Source organism: Cydia fagiglandana, chromosome Z (genome assembly GCF_963556715.1).
Source record: "Cydia fagiglandana chromosome Z, ilCydFagi1.1, whole genome shotgun sequence".
NCBI lineage: Eukaryota > Metazoa > Arthropoda > Insecta > Lepidoptera > Tortricidae > Cydia > Cydia fagiglandana.
Window position 1 is genome coordinate 19,190,394 of NC_085959.1, and position 17,143 is coordinate 19,207,536.

The following is a 17,143-nucleotide window of genomic DNA, read 5'->3' on the forward strand; positions in this document are numbered from 1 at the left end:
AGATAAAAATGTTCCACAGATTCCACATGTGTAATGAACAGACATAATAGGGGAAGTTGGCGGTCCGGCACGTTATGCCAGCATGCCGCGGAAGAAAGCCGCGCTCGACGCACGCTCGGGCCCCTATTCGACTCGGAAAATGACAGTCGTGACGCTTGAAACTTTGTGATATCACAGAAAAAACTGTCCTGTGCAAATTGACATTTTGTCTCCACCTCGGTGGGCACACCTAGGCTATAACTTATATGGATCCCAATTTTATGTAGGTATATGCGTTTGTTTTTTATGGTCAGCGTCAAACAAAACTTTAAAATAGGTACTCATCACGAAAGTAGCGATATGATAAGCTATGTCACCTTCTATTACTTTATTGAATCAAACAGCAACCCAGCTCGGTACAGTTGGTACAGGGCATAATTATTTTTCATCGTATTTTCACGGAAACGTTCGAACGCATGTTTCTATTTCAGTCAGTCTCGGTAAAAGTGCTGAGGTTGACTGAAGTAGCATGACAAATACGAACGTTTCCGAGACAATACGATGGAAAACATTTATTATGCACTACATTTAAATTAATGTCCTGTGTCAGTCAATGTGCTGTCTCATCTTTTAGTGTCGTATTGTGCAGTAGTTGCTCTACACTCGTAGGTGCTAATGCTAAACTTCCTAAAGCGTAACCAAGTGCGAAAGCATTGCGAAAAGCCTTTTGCGAATTTAGAGAAAAATGGTATATCAAACATGTTGTGCCATGACAATTCACCTATCAATATACGAAGCTCAAAGCGAATTATGAAAATATACTAACTCATAATTATGAAATTTTGCCAACTTTTTCCTGCATTGACGACCACGTCAATGATATACTTATTATTACATATGATATCAACAATATAAGTATAGTGATCTAACTATAATGCGATTTCTCATTCGTTGCAGGGCTATTCTTGTGTGGACCTCTTGAATGCAGGTATGCGGGAGTCGGGAGTGTACTACTTACAAATCAGGGGCACAACTTACTGGTTCCTCAAAGTCTACTGTGAACAGAACGTCGCTGATGGTGGCTGGACTGTAAGTACACCTTCACACACAACTACTTTATTAATTAAGAATAACTGTTAGTCACACTCATTACTAACAATATTAACGCATGGATTTTAACTTTTGTCCTTTATACTCGGTAAGTACCTATTTAGAAGTGAGCGAGTGCAACTGAAACTTAGCATCTTCCGAATAGGTCATATGGGATCAATTAAGGTACCTGCACCAAGTAACGTCCATAGTTAGATATTTTCATTTTTAGTGTTCCGTACAAAACTTTGTTCACGGAACACTTATGAGATCACTTCGGTCTTGTCAATCAGTTAAATGCGTTTGTTTATTTAATATGTACTCACAGTTTTGTCTATATGGAACCAGCGGATATGGACGTAAAATTTTGTGAATGGTCATCATCATACGTCGGACTCCAGCGGGCATTTTCGTGGCATGTCAGAATGATAGGTAAGGTTGGCAAATCAATCAATTCACTTTCGAGTATTTGTACTTAGTATTTGGTACCTAGTATTTATAATGTGAAATTCCAAATATCGTAGCAACTAACTGCGTTATTTATAAACGTACTTGGACTACACATAAGTCAAAATGGCGAAAAAGTTCGTTTGGCTTTATCCGTCACTCAGACAATTGCAGCTGTGAGAAAGGAACAAAACAAATGAGTTAACTGGGCATGTCAAGTTCTATGAACACGGCTATGTTACAAATACTAGGTACATTATGATACTCGTAAGTTAAGATTTTTTTATAAACCTTACCTTGCCCTCAAACTGCCCCCTATAGTCCGACGTATGGTCATCATAGTTCTAAAAGGATGATATTTTAAAAGAAGGCAAGCTTATGAACCGGGCCTTCTTTTGCGTCGGTGGGTATTAGAGTACAATCAAGTGTTGAACTTTTTATTCCAAAGCACTTTAAATTTCGTTTGATAATATGTACTACCAATTTTTAAAGAACCAAATAGGTACCAGCAACATATTAAAGTTACGTACCGCTAGTACCTATTATTTTATTTTTATTTGCCTTGTAAGCTTCCATCAAGAATACCGTGACTCCTATCCGCATTATTAAGAAACTATCAATGGGTGAAATCGGTATGTAATTTAGAGAATGTTGTGCTGTGGATTTTACGACTACGATTAGTATCTTTATTTCGCAATGAAGCTCAACGTATTGATTGACAAGACCGATGTCCTTCAAATACGTATTTGTTTACGCAATCTAATTCTTAAATGTGAAGCTCAAAGTTATGGAGATGAAGTGTAACACCAGTCAAGTTGCAATATCTGATTATTGATAGCCGATATAGAAAGCTGGTGAAACATATCGATCTTTGGGTTAGCGAATCAACTGGCGCGGTTTGAAGTAGGTATATAAAGCGTGCAGCCAGCAGGCCCGTAAGTTTTAAACTGACATTAAGAAGAACATCTTATCTAACATATTTTTATAGTACTTAATTCAACATTATAAAATATTGTTTTATACGTCACGTACGAAACAATCAATAAGGAGCAAAAGACAGGTAGGTACCTATATTTCGTATACCATAGTCAGGTTTTACTCCCAAAGGTCTTACAAAACATGTATAAGAATCCCGTAGGAGCCCGTGGGTACGTGTTCTGGGGCCTTATTCGACATGCCACTTTTGACGTCGCATGTTGAACTACCGTTGAATCGAATCATTACTTATCAAAATTTGACAATAGCAATCCACAGTTAGGTGACAACCAAACCAAACCATTATAACATTTATAACCCTTAAAGTAGTAATAAAACAAAGTTGTTTTTTGTTAAATTATTGGTTGTACCAAATGAACTATCCGCACTTGATGAACTTCAACTGTTGAATTGAAGTTGATGCGATATTCGTCAGTAGCTCTACTATGAGTTCCGTGAATGACAGTCGATAGTGAGAAAGTTAAGGAAAATGTATGGAGTAATTGTACAGTGCCTCTACCGGTCACGTAAAGAACTAAAAATTTCAATTTGTACCATGAGTTACAAACGTTTTTACGCGAGTTTTCCATACTTGCCTAACTTCACACCTAAAACGCTCTCTTTCTAATTATATAATGAAAACTGAGCCAGAATTATTCTGCGTAAATACTTTACGCGAGTAAACGTGACAGATGTTATGGAAAAATACGTGCGTTTCCAACGTGACATTTCTGTCAACTTGTAAACACAACAAATACGCAGATTTTTCACGAATATTAATGCAATTTTCAACGTAATATGTATAAATTTATAACAGTATGTGAACTTCAAGCAAAACTTTAAGGGATAAATCAATTAATAGTTCGATAAAAGGCTGATTTAGTACAAAGGTAACGAGTTATACTTGACATCATATTTTCCTATTTCTACTGCTACATTTGCGAAAATCACATTGCTTACGAGCAGTTTTTGGTTTTAGGCAAGAAGCTGATTGAAAACAACATTTCCATGAAAACATCATCATCATGTACGCATGCGTATGCATGTAGAAGTTACATATGTATTAAGAAAAGAGAGATATCAATACAAGGAGCGGTACATAGACATGTTGCTGTTTTTGTTGCTGGGTGCACATAACACATAGTAAGAATAAGACATACCGCAAGACCTGTTGTAATATTTACACAAGAATTGCTACGTATTTTATTAAACATTATTATCTTAAATAAAATAAAACAAGCAAATGTTCTGTGAGTTTATTTATTTTTCTTTACTAAGTATTATTTTATTTTCCGTTGTTCAAATTATTGTGTTTGGTACAGTGTTGCCAGGGCTCTGGAGTCATAAGTTACGTTTCGTTTCCCTAAAAGTCACGTTTTTGCTGCTCAAGTCACATTTTTATATTATTTTATTGTATGGGTAGGTAAATCGATTTTGTTAGAAGAAATTCAGAAAATAATATATTTCACAAAAAATCTACTAACCTTTTATGATTTTTCCTCAAAAAGAAAAAACGGAACCCTTATTTATAGGATCACTCGTGCGTCTGTCTGTCTGTCTGTCCGTCTGTCACAGCCTATTTTCACGGAAACTACTGGACCAATTAAGTTGAAATTTGGTACAAATTGGTGGAATTAGTGACCCAAAGACGGACATGTAAGTCATGTAACGTAAACAAATGAATTTTAAGCATGGGGGCTACTTTTGGGGGGTCAATGAGAAAGTTAAAAAATTAAGAAATAACCCAAGCAAATTAGAAAAATCTGCGGAAATAATTCGAGTAGTTTTGAAAATTGGTACAGGTATACCTTGTGGTGTCTAAATAAACATACTAAAAGTCCTCGAGGGTAGGGGGTGTGCTGAGGGTGCAGGGAGGGTTAAAGGTACCTTTTTTCTTATTTTTGCTCATATCTCGAATATATGTACAAATAGCATTATAATTACTTCGGTACTACTAAACTAAATTAATAACTAGCTTAAATCTAAAATAGGCCCTTGAGGCATTGTACCAAGGATGCTGGCGGCATTTCCTCGCTGTATCGCAATGCTGATACGTTGTGCGAGGTAGCCTATTACTTCGGACAAAAGTTTTATCATACAATTTCCTACAAATTTGGTTATGTTTAATTTTACTCTACGATCAATACTTTAGGAGCTTCAGGTTGTTAAAGTTAAATTAGAGTTAAAAAATAGACGGTTTAAGAAAACGTCGTTTTTTAGGGTTCCGTACCCAAAGGGTAAAACGGGACCCTAGTACTAAGACTTCGCTGTCCGTCCGTCCGTCCGTCCGTCCGTCCGTCCGTCCGTCTGTCACCAGGCTGTATCTCACGAACCGTGATAGCTAGACAGTTGAAATTTTCACAGATGATGTATTTCTGTTGCCGCTATAACAACAAATACTAAAAACAAAATAAAATAAAGATTTAAATGGGGCTCCCATACAACAAACGTGATTTTTGACCAAAGTTAAGCAACGTCGGGAGTGGTCAGTACTTGGATGGGTGACCGTTTTTTTTTTGCTTTTTTTTCGTTTTTTTTTTGCATTATGGTACGGAACCCTTCGTGCGCGAGTCCGACTCGCACTTGCCCGGTTTTTTTCGTAATTGTTCATCATAAATAAAAATTTTAGTTTGGAGTAAGCAAGTTAAGTGACCTGCTGATAAAATATAAAAAAACCGGTTTTGAGCATGTCGGGCCATGTTCAGTGTAGGGTTCCGTAGTTACCCGTCTGTCAAAATAGACTATTCGCAAAAACTCAAAAACAGCTATACCGATTAGGTTCGCTATATTTTTCCTTGAAAGTCTTTACTAAGCTATGTTCTTATGATTTTTTTCATATTTTTTGGACCCATGGTTCAAAAGTTAGGGGAACTAAAGGGGAAAACACAACTTTTTTTCTTTCAGATCGATTATTTCCGAAAATATTAAGTTGATCAAAAAATGGTTCTTGAAGTGTATTCGTTTTAAAAGACCTATCTGACGACATCCCACACTATAGGGTGGAAGCAAAAAAAAATTCATCCCCACTTCAATGTAGGGCAGCCACCATAAAAAAATATTTTTTTCTACTTTCTATTATTAAATTTGGCATGAATATATAAATTTGCTACACTGACAAAGTCATAAAATATAAACTAGAAAAGTATTTTTTTAGGGTGACTCCCCTACATTAAGTGGGGATGATTTTTTTTTTCGCTTTTACCCTATAGTGTGGGTGTCTTGGATATGTCTTTTAAAATGAATAAGGGTCTTTAAGGACTATTATATTATATTTGATCAACTTAATATTTTCGGAAATAATCGATCTGAAAGAAAAAAAGTTGTGTTTTCCACTTTAGTTCCCCTAGCATTTTAACCATGGGTCCAAAAAATATTTAAAAATCGTGAAAGTAAAACTTAGTAAAGACTTTCAAGGAAAAATATAGCGAACCTAATCGGTTTTGCAGTTTTTGAGTTTTTGCAAATAGTCTATTTTGACGGACGGGTAACTACGGAACCCTACACTGAGCATTGCCCGACATGCTCTTGGCCGGTTTTTTTTATATTATATCAGCAGGTCGCTTAGCTTGCTTATCCTAAACTATTTTTTTTTATTTATGATGAACGGTGAAGCGCTTGCTGTTTCTGGACATCTCGAAGGCCTTTGACAGGGTTTGGCACGCAAGTCTCCTTAGCAAGCTTCCTGCATACGGCATCCCTGCTGACTTTTGTAGCTGGTTATCTGATTTCTTGAGTGAACGGTCGATCAGAGTAGTTATTGATGGCTGCTCTTCAGACCTCATGGCCATTGACGCCGGTGTTCCTCAGGGGTCTGTTCTCTCCGCAACCCTTTTCCTGCTCCACATTAACGACATGCTGCAACCCAGCATTGTAGGTTATGCAGATGACAGTACGGTTGTTGAGAGATATTTGGCTGGTGCAGGGGACAGCAGGGAGGATATACGTTCACAGAGAGAGGCCATGGTTGAGCGAATGAACTTGACCCTTAGTCTCGTTTCCCAGTGGGGTGATGACAATCTGGTCACGTTCAATGCCTCCAAAACGCAGACGTGTCTATTTTCCGCAAAACGGAGTCCATTCGACCTGACTCCTTCTTTCCGGGGTGCATCTGTACCTATTGCCGACAGCCTGGAACTCCTCGGCATGGAGCTGAGTTCAGTCCTCAGCTTCGGCAGCTTCATTGAGTCTAAAGCACAAACTGCGGCCAGAAAGCTGGGCGTCCTAAATAAGGTGAAGCGATACTTCACACCTGGACAGCTTCTAACACTTTACAAAGCTCAAGTCCGGTCGTGTATGGAGTATTGCAGCCACCTGTGGGATGGCTCAGCTAAATACCAACTCGCCGCTTTGGACTCAGTGGAGCGCAGAGCCAGGAGGATGATTGGCGACAAGAAGCTAACGGCTAAGCTTCAGTCTTTGGCCCATCGGCGGAAAGTCGCCAGCCTGTCGGTATTCTACAGGTTGCACTTCGGGGAGTGTGCCCAAGAGCTACACGAGCTTATTCCACCGTCCCCATTCTACCATCGGACTTTTAGACGCACGGCCGGTTTCCATCCTTACTTGGTAGATATTCCACCAATTCGCACGAAGCGCTTTGCTTCTACTTTCCTTATGCGCACTGCCAAGGAATGGAATTCCTTGCCGGCGTCTATATTTCCGTGTTCTTATAACCCGGCAACCTTCAAATCAAGAGTGAACAGGCACCTTCTGGGCGAGCTCGCTCCATCGTAGGCCACGTCTACGCCTCGGCTAGTCTGTGGCCATGAGTAAGCCCATTCATAATAAAAAAAAAAGAACAATTACGAAAAAACGACGTTTTCTTAAACCTTATCTTTTATTTAACTTTAACAGCCTGTAACTCCTAAAGTATTGATCGCAGAGTAAAAATGAATATAACCTTAATAATGGCAATGATGTAACTATGAGAAAACCTCTCACTTAGCTAATAATCTATTATAATGTAGATTAGGTTAAGTTAGTCCTTAAAAAAAATTGTAAATTTTATTTATAATAAACAGTTTAAATTTTTATTTTATTTTTATTTTTTTTTAAACCAAATTTGTAGAAAATTTTGTGATAAAACTTTTGTCCGAAGTAATTATAATGTTATTCGTACAGATATTCGAGATATGAGGCTAAAAGAAATTAATTATACACTAAAAAAAAATAACTACTACTATCAAACTAAATGACACCGTCATGTCAGGGTAACAAGTCTCATCTTGCCACGACTATTATAATAAACATGATGGTGGATGTAACGTCAAGGTGTCAGTGCAAGTGTCAACTTGGATGTGTTCTCCGCGTTCCTAAATAATACAAATTGCAGAACTAAACTTGTCCAAAATTCGTCTAGCTTAAAAAGTCACAAAAATTGCCTCAAGATCGTAAGTCACGCACAGGTCACACGAGAAGGCGAAAAGTCACGAAAAATGTGACTTTTGTGACCATCTGGCAACACTGGTTTGGTACCTAGGTAATCGCTTTTCATGTCAACTTGGTAACAGGGAATATAAAACTTTCTTCAAAAACTTTTGCTGGTGGTTCAGAATCTGAAAATTTAAATAAGATTTAAACACATTTATTGCCAAAAACCCGCTGCGTGGGTTCATTTTGTATTGGAAATGGGGCGCTTGGCACTGAAATATACTCGAAATCATATAGGTACTATAAAATTAAGATCGCTATTAAGGTCATACGTAGGGTCTGTGCGGAAAGAAAAGAGTCGTAGGTATAATGTATGGGCTCCCCTAAATTTCAAGACTCTTTTCTTTCCGCACACTCTATTAGATAATGTTACTTTGCAGTAGGAGACGGCCGCTGTCATGATGCGAACTGAAGCGGACCATTATAATACATATAGACTAGACATAAAAATTCAAAATCGCTCTCCTTCTTGATTCGACTGGCAAATCATATTACTTTTTGGCAACCGGGTTTTTTAACCTAATTAGACCCCGCTGAATCCGAATTTGCCAGTTGCTCGATCGAAATCATGACCGGAAGTGAGATATTTGACATTAAAGGTCCCTTTTTTTAGTTTTTCGTAAATAACTCATAAACGGTGGCCAATATCAAAAAATGTTGTTCAACGATAATAATCTACACAAAATTTTGAACAAAACAAATTCAGTACACTTTTCGCAGAGATCAATATTTAAAAAGATAATAAAGAGGGAAAGTTCTAGTATAATGAATTCTAAGTTTCCTTGTTTTTATTTATTCGTTAATAATTTGAAAAGTATGACTCATAGCAAACAAAATCTTATACCTAAATAATAAACATAAAATTTCCTACAAGAAACATATAGAACATTTTTCGCTAGGATCAATATTTAAAAAGACAAAACAGCGGGTAAGTTAATTATAAATGATTTTAAAGTCCCTTTTTAGTTATTTGTAAATAACTCGTAAACGGTATCCCATAACAAAATAGGTTTTTAAAAATAAATTATCTACATAAAATTCCCTCCAAAAAACATCTGGAACACTTTTCTCTAGGATCAATATTTAAAGCGATAATAATGGAAGAAAGTTAATTACAATCAGTTCACTGGTCACTTTTCATTAGTTTTTCGTAAATAACTCGTAAACGGTGGCCCTTTGCAAAATAATATTCTACATAAATATTAAACATAAAATTGTCCACAAAAAAGGTACTGTACACTTTTTTGCTACGTTCAATATTTAAAGAGGTATTAAAGGGTGTAAGTTAATTATAATCAATTCCCAGGTCCATATTTTTAGGTTTTCGTAAATGACTCGTAAAATAAGGCTCATAGCAAAATAAGTCCTTAAAGTTCTTGTAAATAAAAAATCGGCATAAAATTTTCTACGAAAACATAATGAACACTTTTCTGTGGGATAAATATTTGAAACGATATTAAAGAAAGAAAGTTGATTACGATCAATTCACAGGTCACTTCTTTTTAGTTTTTAGGGTTCCGTACCTCAAAAGGAAAAAACCGGCCAAGCGCGAGTCGGACTCGCGTTGCAAGGGTTCCGTACATTACCCAAATTTCAACAACGTATTCTTTATATGTGAAACGCGAGTGAATTGCCATTAAAAAACCCGTAGGGGTCGGTTCAAAAACTAAGTAATGTGCGACTCGCGCTTGACTGCATATTTCTAATAGGTTTTCCTGTCATCTATACGTAAACCCAGTAGTTTCGGAGATAAAGCCCCCCCCCCCCCCCATAGCCAAACAATGACCATTCCCCCCCCCCCCCATTTATCCGTTTACGAGTCATTTACGAAAACCGGAAAATAGGGACTTGGAAATTCATTATTATTGATTATTGAACTTACCCCCTTTAATACCTCTTTAAATATTGATCGTAGCGAAAAAGTGTACAGAACCTTTTTTGTGTACAATTTTATGTTTAATATTTATGTAGAATATTATTTTGCAAAGGGCCACCGTTTACGAGTTATTTACGAAAAACTAATAAAAAGTGACCTGTGAACTGATTGTAATTAACTTTCTTCCATTAATATCGCTTTAAATATTAATCCTAGAGAAAAGTGTTCCAGATGTTTTTTGGAGGGAATTTTATGTAGATTATTTATTTTTAAAAACCTATTTTGTTATGGGACACCGTTTACGAGTTATTTACAAATAACTAAAAAGGGACTTTAAAATCATTTATAATTAACTTACCCGCTGTTTTGTCTTTTTAAATATTGATCCTAGCGAAAAATGTTCTATATGTTTCTTGTAGGAAATTTTATGTTTATTATTTAGGTATAAGATTTTGTTTGCTATGAGTCATACTTTTCAAATTATTAACGAATAAATAAAAACAAGGAAACTTAGAATTCATTATACTAGAACTTTCCCTCTTTATTATCTTTTTAAATATTGATCCCTGCGAAAAGTGTATTGAATCTGTTTTGTTCAAAATTTTGTGTTAATTATTATCGTTGAACAACATTTTTTGATATTGGCCACCGTTTATTTTAACCATTGTTTTGTAATTACATAAATTACTAAAAGACATAAATAGGAATATAAAACTAAAACTAACTACAATTAAAATAATTAAAACTAAAAATTAAAAATACCTATCAAAATTTGGTGCCCTCGGGAGGGTGCCCAACACGCAGGCAGCGTTCCCGCGCTGGATTGCGATGGCAATTCGCTGTGCGAGAAAGCTGCCCGCGCGAGGGTCACCCGTTGCCTCCCTCAACCTTTTCCCAAGCTCCTTGAGTTATTTACGAAAAACTAAAAAATGGGACCTTAGAAGTGATTATAATTAAATTTCCCGCGTTAATATCTCTTTGAATATTGATCCTAGCGAAAAATTGTACTGAATATTTCTTGTAGGCAATTTTATGCAGATTACTTATGTAATAGAACATTTTTTGCTATGCGCCTCCGTTTAAGAGTTATTTACGAAAAACTAAAAAAAGGGACCTTTAATGTCAAATATCTCACTTCCGGTCAAGATTTCGATCGAGCAACCGGCAAATTCGGATTCAGCAGGGTCTAATTAGGTTAAAAAACCCGGTTGCCAAAAAGTAATATGCTTTGCCAGTCGAAATCGTTTTGATGAAAAATATGACCAGTCTAATACCTATTTTAATATTTTAAGATTTATTATAGGTAATATTTTCATCATAGGTAATAAATATGTAGCCAAAAGTAGCCTGTATAATAATCGCGCCGTATACTTTGCTTCCTATTTTTTAACACGCAAAGTCATAATTTTAACTCGATTATTAATGATGTTTACGTAATTATCATATTTTGCAATTTTTGTCTTAAATACAATATATTTTAATTTATACATTGTTTACTAACATTGATGTGTTCATTATTTTCATAACTATGGCAACGTCAAATATTAAAAAAATTGTAGAATGAAGGTTAAGTCAGTAACAAAGTGACAAAATTGGTCTTAGAGCATTTAATAACTGGAGTGGCCATTGAGTGCTTACTGTTAGGATTTAGGATTAGGGTTCCAAGCAGGAAAGAAAAGCTTGTTATAACACCATATAAGTAATGTTTATTAACCTCAAGCAAGACTACATAGTAATGGCGTCTCATACGAGAAGAAAGAACACCTACATTTGTTTTATATTGACAACCGAATAAATCAAATATCATAGTCGTAGTAGTCTCGTAGGTATACTCTTTATTTTTTTGTTGACATTATTACTTACCCCTCTGCCGAAAAACTTGCACAATTGTGCAAACTTTTGAATGGACTGACATGGCTATTTGTACGTTACGTACAAATCATGTAGAAATAGCAATACATTTGACGTCCCCTCCCCCGCAAAAATCGGCAGACTGTTTTGTAAAGAAAATGACAGCGATGACATCTCCCTTCTAAATGCTCTTAGTGGATGGTAGAGGTAAGGAATACAATCTCCATGTAATTAATAATGAAAAAGTGTCCGTCAAAACCCTTAAGAGGGAAGTATACTACGTAATCGTCCATACAAAAAGAGAAAACGTTTTTCCACTTGTAAATACGAGTATCTTCCATTCTCCATGATTTTTAGTACGGTATTGGTACAATGAAAAACTAGGTTTATGGGTTTTCTTTTTTTCGCTACCCTGGAGAGATTTAGAAAAATTATAATAGCTGACAGCGTGCCCAGTTTTTGCAAATATTCTCCCATAAAGGAGTTTTCTCTTAAGTCATAAAGGATTCTCCTTACCTCTACCCTCCATATTCACGGCTACCTTCAGTATATGTAACATTACTTTCTGTGCATCTCACTTGCACTAATATGCGAGAGCGAGATGCATAGATAGTAAATTACGTAGACGTGAGAAAATGTGTCAATTTTGTTATTTAGTTCTTTAGGTGAATCCTAGAGGCGCTGTATAAACTCCGATATAACTCTTGCTCTGTTTTTTAGTATACTTAGAAAGGGATAGCATCGTTTGGAGTGGAGTGAAGTTAGGTACATAAGACCGTAAAGAAACGTCAAACGTGACTCACGGCACGTTTATTCACTGAAAGTAAGTGAAAAATACTCTGCCAACTGATGGTAGAGGCACAGTTGTACATTACGAATAAGGCCCCTTCTTTCACTCTCACTGAGATGTCACTGAGCGTAAGCGTGAGCGACACGGATGTGCGTGCTCGGGAGTCTCGGGACCGCGGATATCATGTTTTTGAATTTAAATTTGTTAAAAAAAGTTATAATGGAAGTCATTATCAAAAATAAAATAGCGCATTTAAAAAAGCAGTTTTCATGTTAAAAGCTAATTATGTGCATAAATCGTTACACATTTTTAAAGTGCGTTTTATACCTAAGTATACCTAATCGTGATTTTTTTCTATCGAACCAAGTAATAAAATCAGGATTAGAATCAATAAAATCACTGGAAAAATACCTCAAGGCGGCTAATTAGATGTTTGCAACCATAATGTGATCACATAAGCGGTAGGTACCATTTTTCAAAAACTCTCTTGTTTGAACGTTCTGCACCTTAAGATATAATCCTGTAATATTCATTCACACCACAACACGCTTCTAAAACCATGCAATAAGTAATGTATCTTTGGCATCCATTTGAGTTCGTGACCAGGGGGCCAATTTTTGAATTTCGATCGCTCGATTTCGTCACTCGAAAATCGGTGGAAAATCTTTGAAATACGAGCAATCGAAATTTGGAATCTAGTGGTATTGACCACTCGATTTCAATTCTATTTGTAGAATTTAAACGCCTAGTAGTGGAGATATCATTTAACGAAATACACAAAATAGAGTGGTAGAATTTCAAAAATCGGCCTCCAGTAACTTCAGTGTTTTATGGTAAAATTTGAAAACATAAGGCGCTTAAGTTCAGGTGCTACCTACTCCGAACGCAGCTCGCTGAGTACCGAGCTACCGAGTGATCGTCCGTGCGTGCTCGGGATCGCGGATACCAGTGCTTTTGATTCTCGTTTTAGTTAGTTTTAACAAAAAAAAGTACTTAATCGTATTGATTGATTGATTGATTGAGTGCAACGTCTTTTTGCATTCTTTCCTAAAAATAATCATTAGCGCTCTTGAGCGATGAGGTTTGAACTCACTTTGCACGTTGCGCGTCAATTAAAGGATTAAGAGTTACCATATGGACAATCTAATTGGCACAAAAAAACTGACAATTACTTACTTACATAATTGTCACTTATGTATATAGGTTATCCATCGGCGTGACGACTACGGAGCACTGGCCGAGAACTTCAACAGGGACTGGAGCGACTACAAGAACGGGTTCGGCGAGCCGAACAAGGAGTTCTGGCTCGGCAACGAGAACATCTACATGCTCACCAACAACGACGACTACATGCTCCGCGTCGAGCTCGAGGACTTCGATGGAAACAAAAGGTTTGGCTGCCCTGAACATTAAACTACTTCAAATCGACGCAAAAATGTTTGTAACTCCTGTATAAATTGCTGATATCTGTTTACCCTAATCACCTTAAAGGATGACTCACGCTAGACCAGGCCATGCCCGGGCCGAGGCGTCCGACATGTCATTTTCTGTGCGGCTGATCGGTGACCACGTTGTGCTTTCCGTGGCCCGGCACCGGCTCGGTCTAGCATGAGTCGACCTTAATGCATAAGTTCATGCACTTCCTATCCCTTTAAGAAGCAAAGTTTCTAGTATATTATATATTTTTTTAAACGGATTTTTTATGAACAATTAAATAAATTAAATACCTAACTATTAGAGTTAATAAAACTTGTACAATGCAGTTATGAAACATCACATATACGGAAGGTATTTCTAATTTATTTACAATGTCTACGATCCAAGATGAAAATGATGACCAAATGAATGTGTTTTATAATTTCAGATATGCTCAATACTCGCACTTCAAGATTTATTCTGAAGCTGAGTACTACAAACTTGAAATCGATGGTTACGAAGGGAATGCCGGAGATTCTCTGAACGACCCTTGGTACGGATCCAACAACAGTCCCTTCTCGACGTACAACAGGTGAGAACGCACCGACTCATAGATAGTTACTGGGCATTTTCGCTTAAAGCAAGTCATTCTCATTAAGATACTATACATAATTATGTATTTGGGTCGTGGCCAGTATAAGTATTGTTAGTTTCATGAAATTTTACTTGAGTTTATCATATCACTTTATGATATTATGGTTACGTTAGGTTTGACTTCCTTGATGTGGCCAACCGATTATTTCATGAAATAATTGATGTATCATGAAACTATACATTTTGAGTCCACGACATCAGCATATATAGGTATATTATGGCTCTGAACTCGTGTTTTGTTTGTCACCTGGCGATATATTATAACAACGTTGTAGGAAAACGACAATATCTGAGCAAACCTTAATATGGAGCCGACAAAATACCTACATCTTACATCACACACAAGAATAGACTAACTGATTAACATAAGTAAATATCGTAGTGCACATTATCCATTTTTGGCGCGTTTGGCTTATTGGACAAAGCCTTAACCTATTCGACGCCGTGTCAAACACAAAAGCTGTCACTCGTGAAATATCAAAACTGAAATTGAACTTTATGCATATGCACGTAGGTCTATGTTGCTCTGTGGTCTGTGACCGATTAATCGGTCTTTGGCGTTAAACCTGCGATGCGTATATATCAGTCATTGGCGTCCAAAAGGTTAAATATGAGAATGTCGTTTTGCAGAGACAACGACAGGTCGTCGCTGAACTGCGCGTCGATGCTGAAGGGCGGCTGGTGGTGGAAGTCCTGCGGCCGGGGCCTCAACGGGCTCTACCTGCACGACCCACAGGACCTCACCGCCCGGCAAGGTATGACGCTGCATAATGTATCTACTCTATTAACCGCTTCACTGATATGGTTCTTGTAAAGTTATTAGCGGTATGGCCGTTCATTATATGCGACTTATACCTAACTGCTATTCTAAATAACTCATCATCTTCCTCGCGTTATCACGGCCTTTGCCACCCTGGGGTCCGCTTGGAAACTAATCCCGAGTATTGGCATAGGCACTAGTTTTTACTAAAGCGACTACCATCTGACCTTCCAACCCAGAGGGTAAACCAGACATTGGGATTAGTCCGGTTTCCTAATGTAAGTACTTAAATATGTAAATAATTGAACAAGACTCGGTCCTAATCTAAGCTGACTTCATTGTCATTTAGGTACTTAGTTGAGGTAACGATGATATTGATAAGAAATTTATTATAACAGATACTAATGATCTAGAACTAGAAGCTGAAATAATTTTGTTATCCATGACTACCATGAGTTGTAATAATTTTGTTTTTAGCATATAGCACCAGTGCGCTGCACGATTACAATGTTAGATATTAGAAATCAAGTTCACAACTTGTAATAAGTACATTCCTACGTCGGTAATATGGCAACATGTCCCTGTCTCTGGCCGTTAGTATTCTAATACATACTCTTCCGGTTTCCAGGGATCGTGTGGTTCCGCTGGCGAGGCTGGGACTACACGCTGAAGCGCGCCTCCATGATGATCAAGCCGCGGCCGCTGCAGCCCAACACATGAAGCTACTCCACGCCCCTTGTTTAACACTTCCTTTCAATCGCCAACTTTATTCATCGTAGCAGTTTCGGCAACTGAAACTATATCGTAATATTTAGTTGAAGATTGAATAAACTCAAACGAGTGTCTTATGTTCGTATTGCCTATTAATACTAAGATTTAAACGATACTAAAATTGCCAATTTGTTGGTGCTGTAGATATTAAGCTCTTGTATGGGCTTTGAGATGTAATTCGCATTCGATCACTCAATACCGCCTTTGTAAAGCAATCATCAAAATCATTTGGAATCTATCATTCATTGTCAATGGATCAAGTAATGTATCGGTCTGTGATATAAAATAAGAATACATTTTCCAACAATAATAATTTACGGTCTCTTCGTTGTTTGTTCGGTCGGACCCCACCGACCTATATAAGGGTTCATGTATAGGTTTAAATCAAACGTGCCTACGTTGTCATCGACGGCATAGGACCTAGAGGCAACTTATCGCTCAAAAAACTATTTTTCCCGTTTTCTGTACATAATTTCTTCTCTCTCAATCATCTATCCATCTCTTCATCGCCATTCAATAATGTGTAAGTCATGTATTTCGACGTTGAAAATTTGTATATATAGGTATGTACTTCTAATCCAGGCAAAAAAAATCTGGCCCATTTTCGGTTAGGTAACTAAAACATCTAAAAATGTGTCGCGATTTGTTTATAGCGACTCCTCCTACAGGATACTCAACGGTATTCAGACGTGGGAACAAATCCACTGAAACCAGTGAAACAAGTTTCATACATCAGAACCTCGTTTATTCGGACTTTATTCAGATATTTTATATTTAAGGTGGTTCGCTTTTCATACAAAATTCAATCAAAGCTCATTAAGTAACTACACACTATTAGTACACAAATATTTCCGCATTTATCTTCTTTCGAATATTCCTTTGCGCGAAATTAACAGGAAAACAATGTTTCATACAGAAATCATGCAAAAATCATAGTTAACTTTTCATCAATTTTACGTATGTGTGTGTCACAAATGTCGTGTACAGATACATTTGCGACGTTGCCATATCATTTCCGACGTTGCCGGGCTGACCACGGCTCGGATTTGGAGTGCCGTCATGTTTAGTGCAATTTTGTTGACACTGATATTTGACAGGTAGTTAATTG

At 37.0% G+C, this 17,143-nt stretch overlaps 1 protein-coding gene across 1 annotated transcript in view; it reads left to right on the forward strand.

The window, feature by feature from the left end:
• LOC134679024 (angiopoietin-related protein 2) overlaps positions 1–16,612 on the forward strand; it is a 121,967-nt gene extending 105,355 nt beyond the window's left edge. The window contains exons 4-8 of the mRNA XM_063537824.1: positions 937–1,068; positions 13,638–13,825; positions 14,299–14,442; positions 15,135–15,259; positions 15,893–16,612. Of these exons, the coding sequence (XP_063393894.1) occupies positions 937–1,068; positions 13,638–13,825; positions 14,299–14,442; positions 15,135–15,259; positions 15,893–15,984 (681 nt within the window). The 3' untranslated portion in view covers positions 15,985–16,612. The remainder of the gene's footprint in view (positions 1–936; positions 1,069–13,637; positions 13,826–14,298; positions 14,443–15,134; positions 15,260–15,892) is intronic.
• Positions 16,613–17,143: the final 531 nt, after the last annotated feature.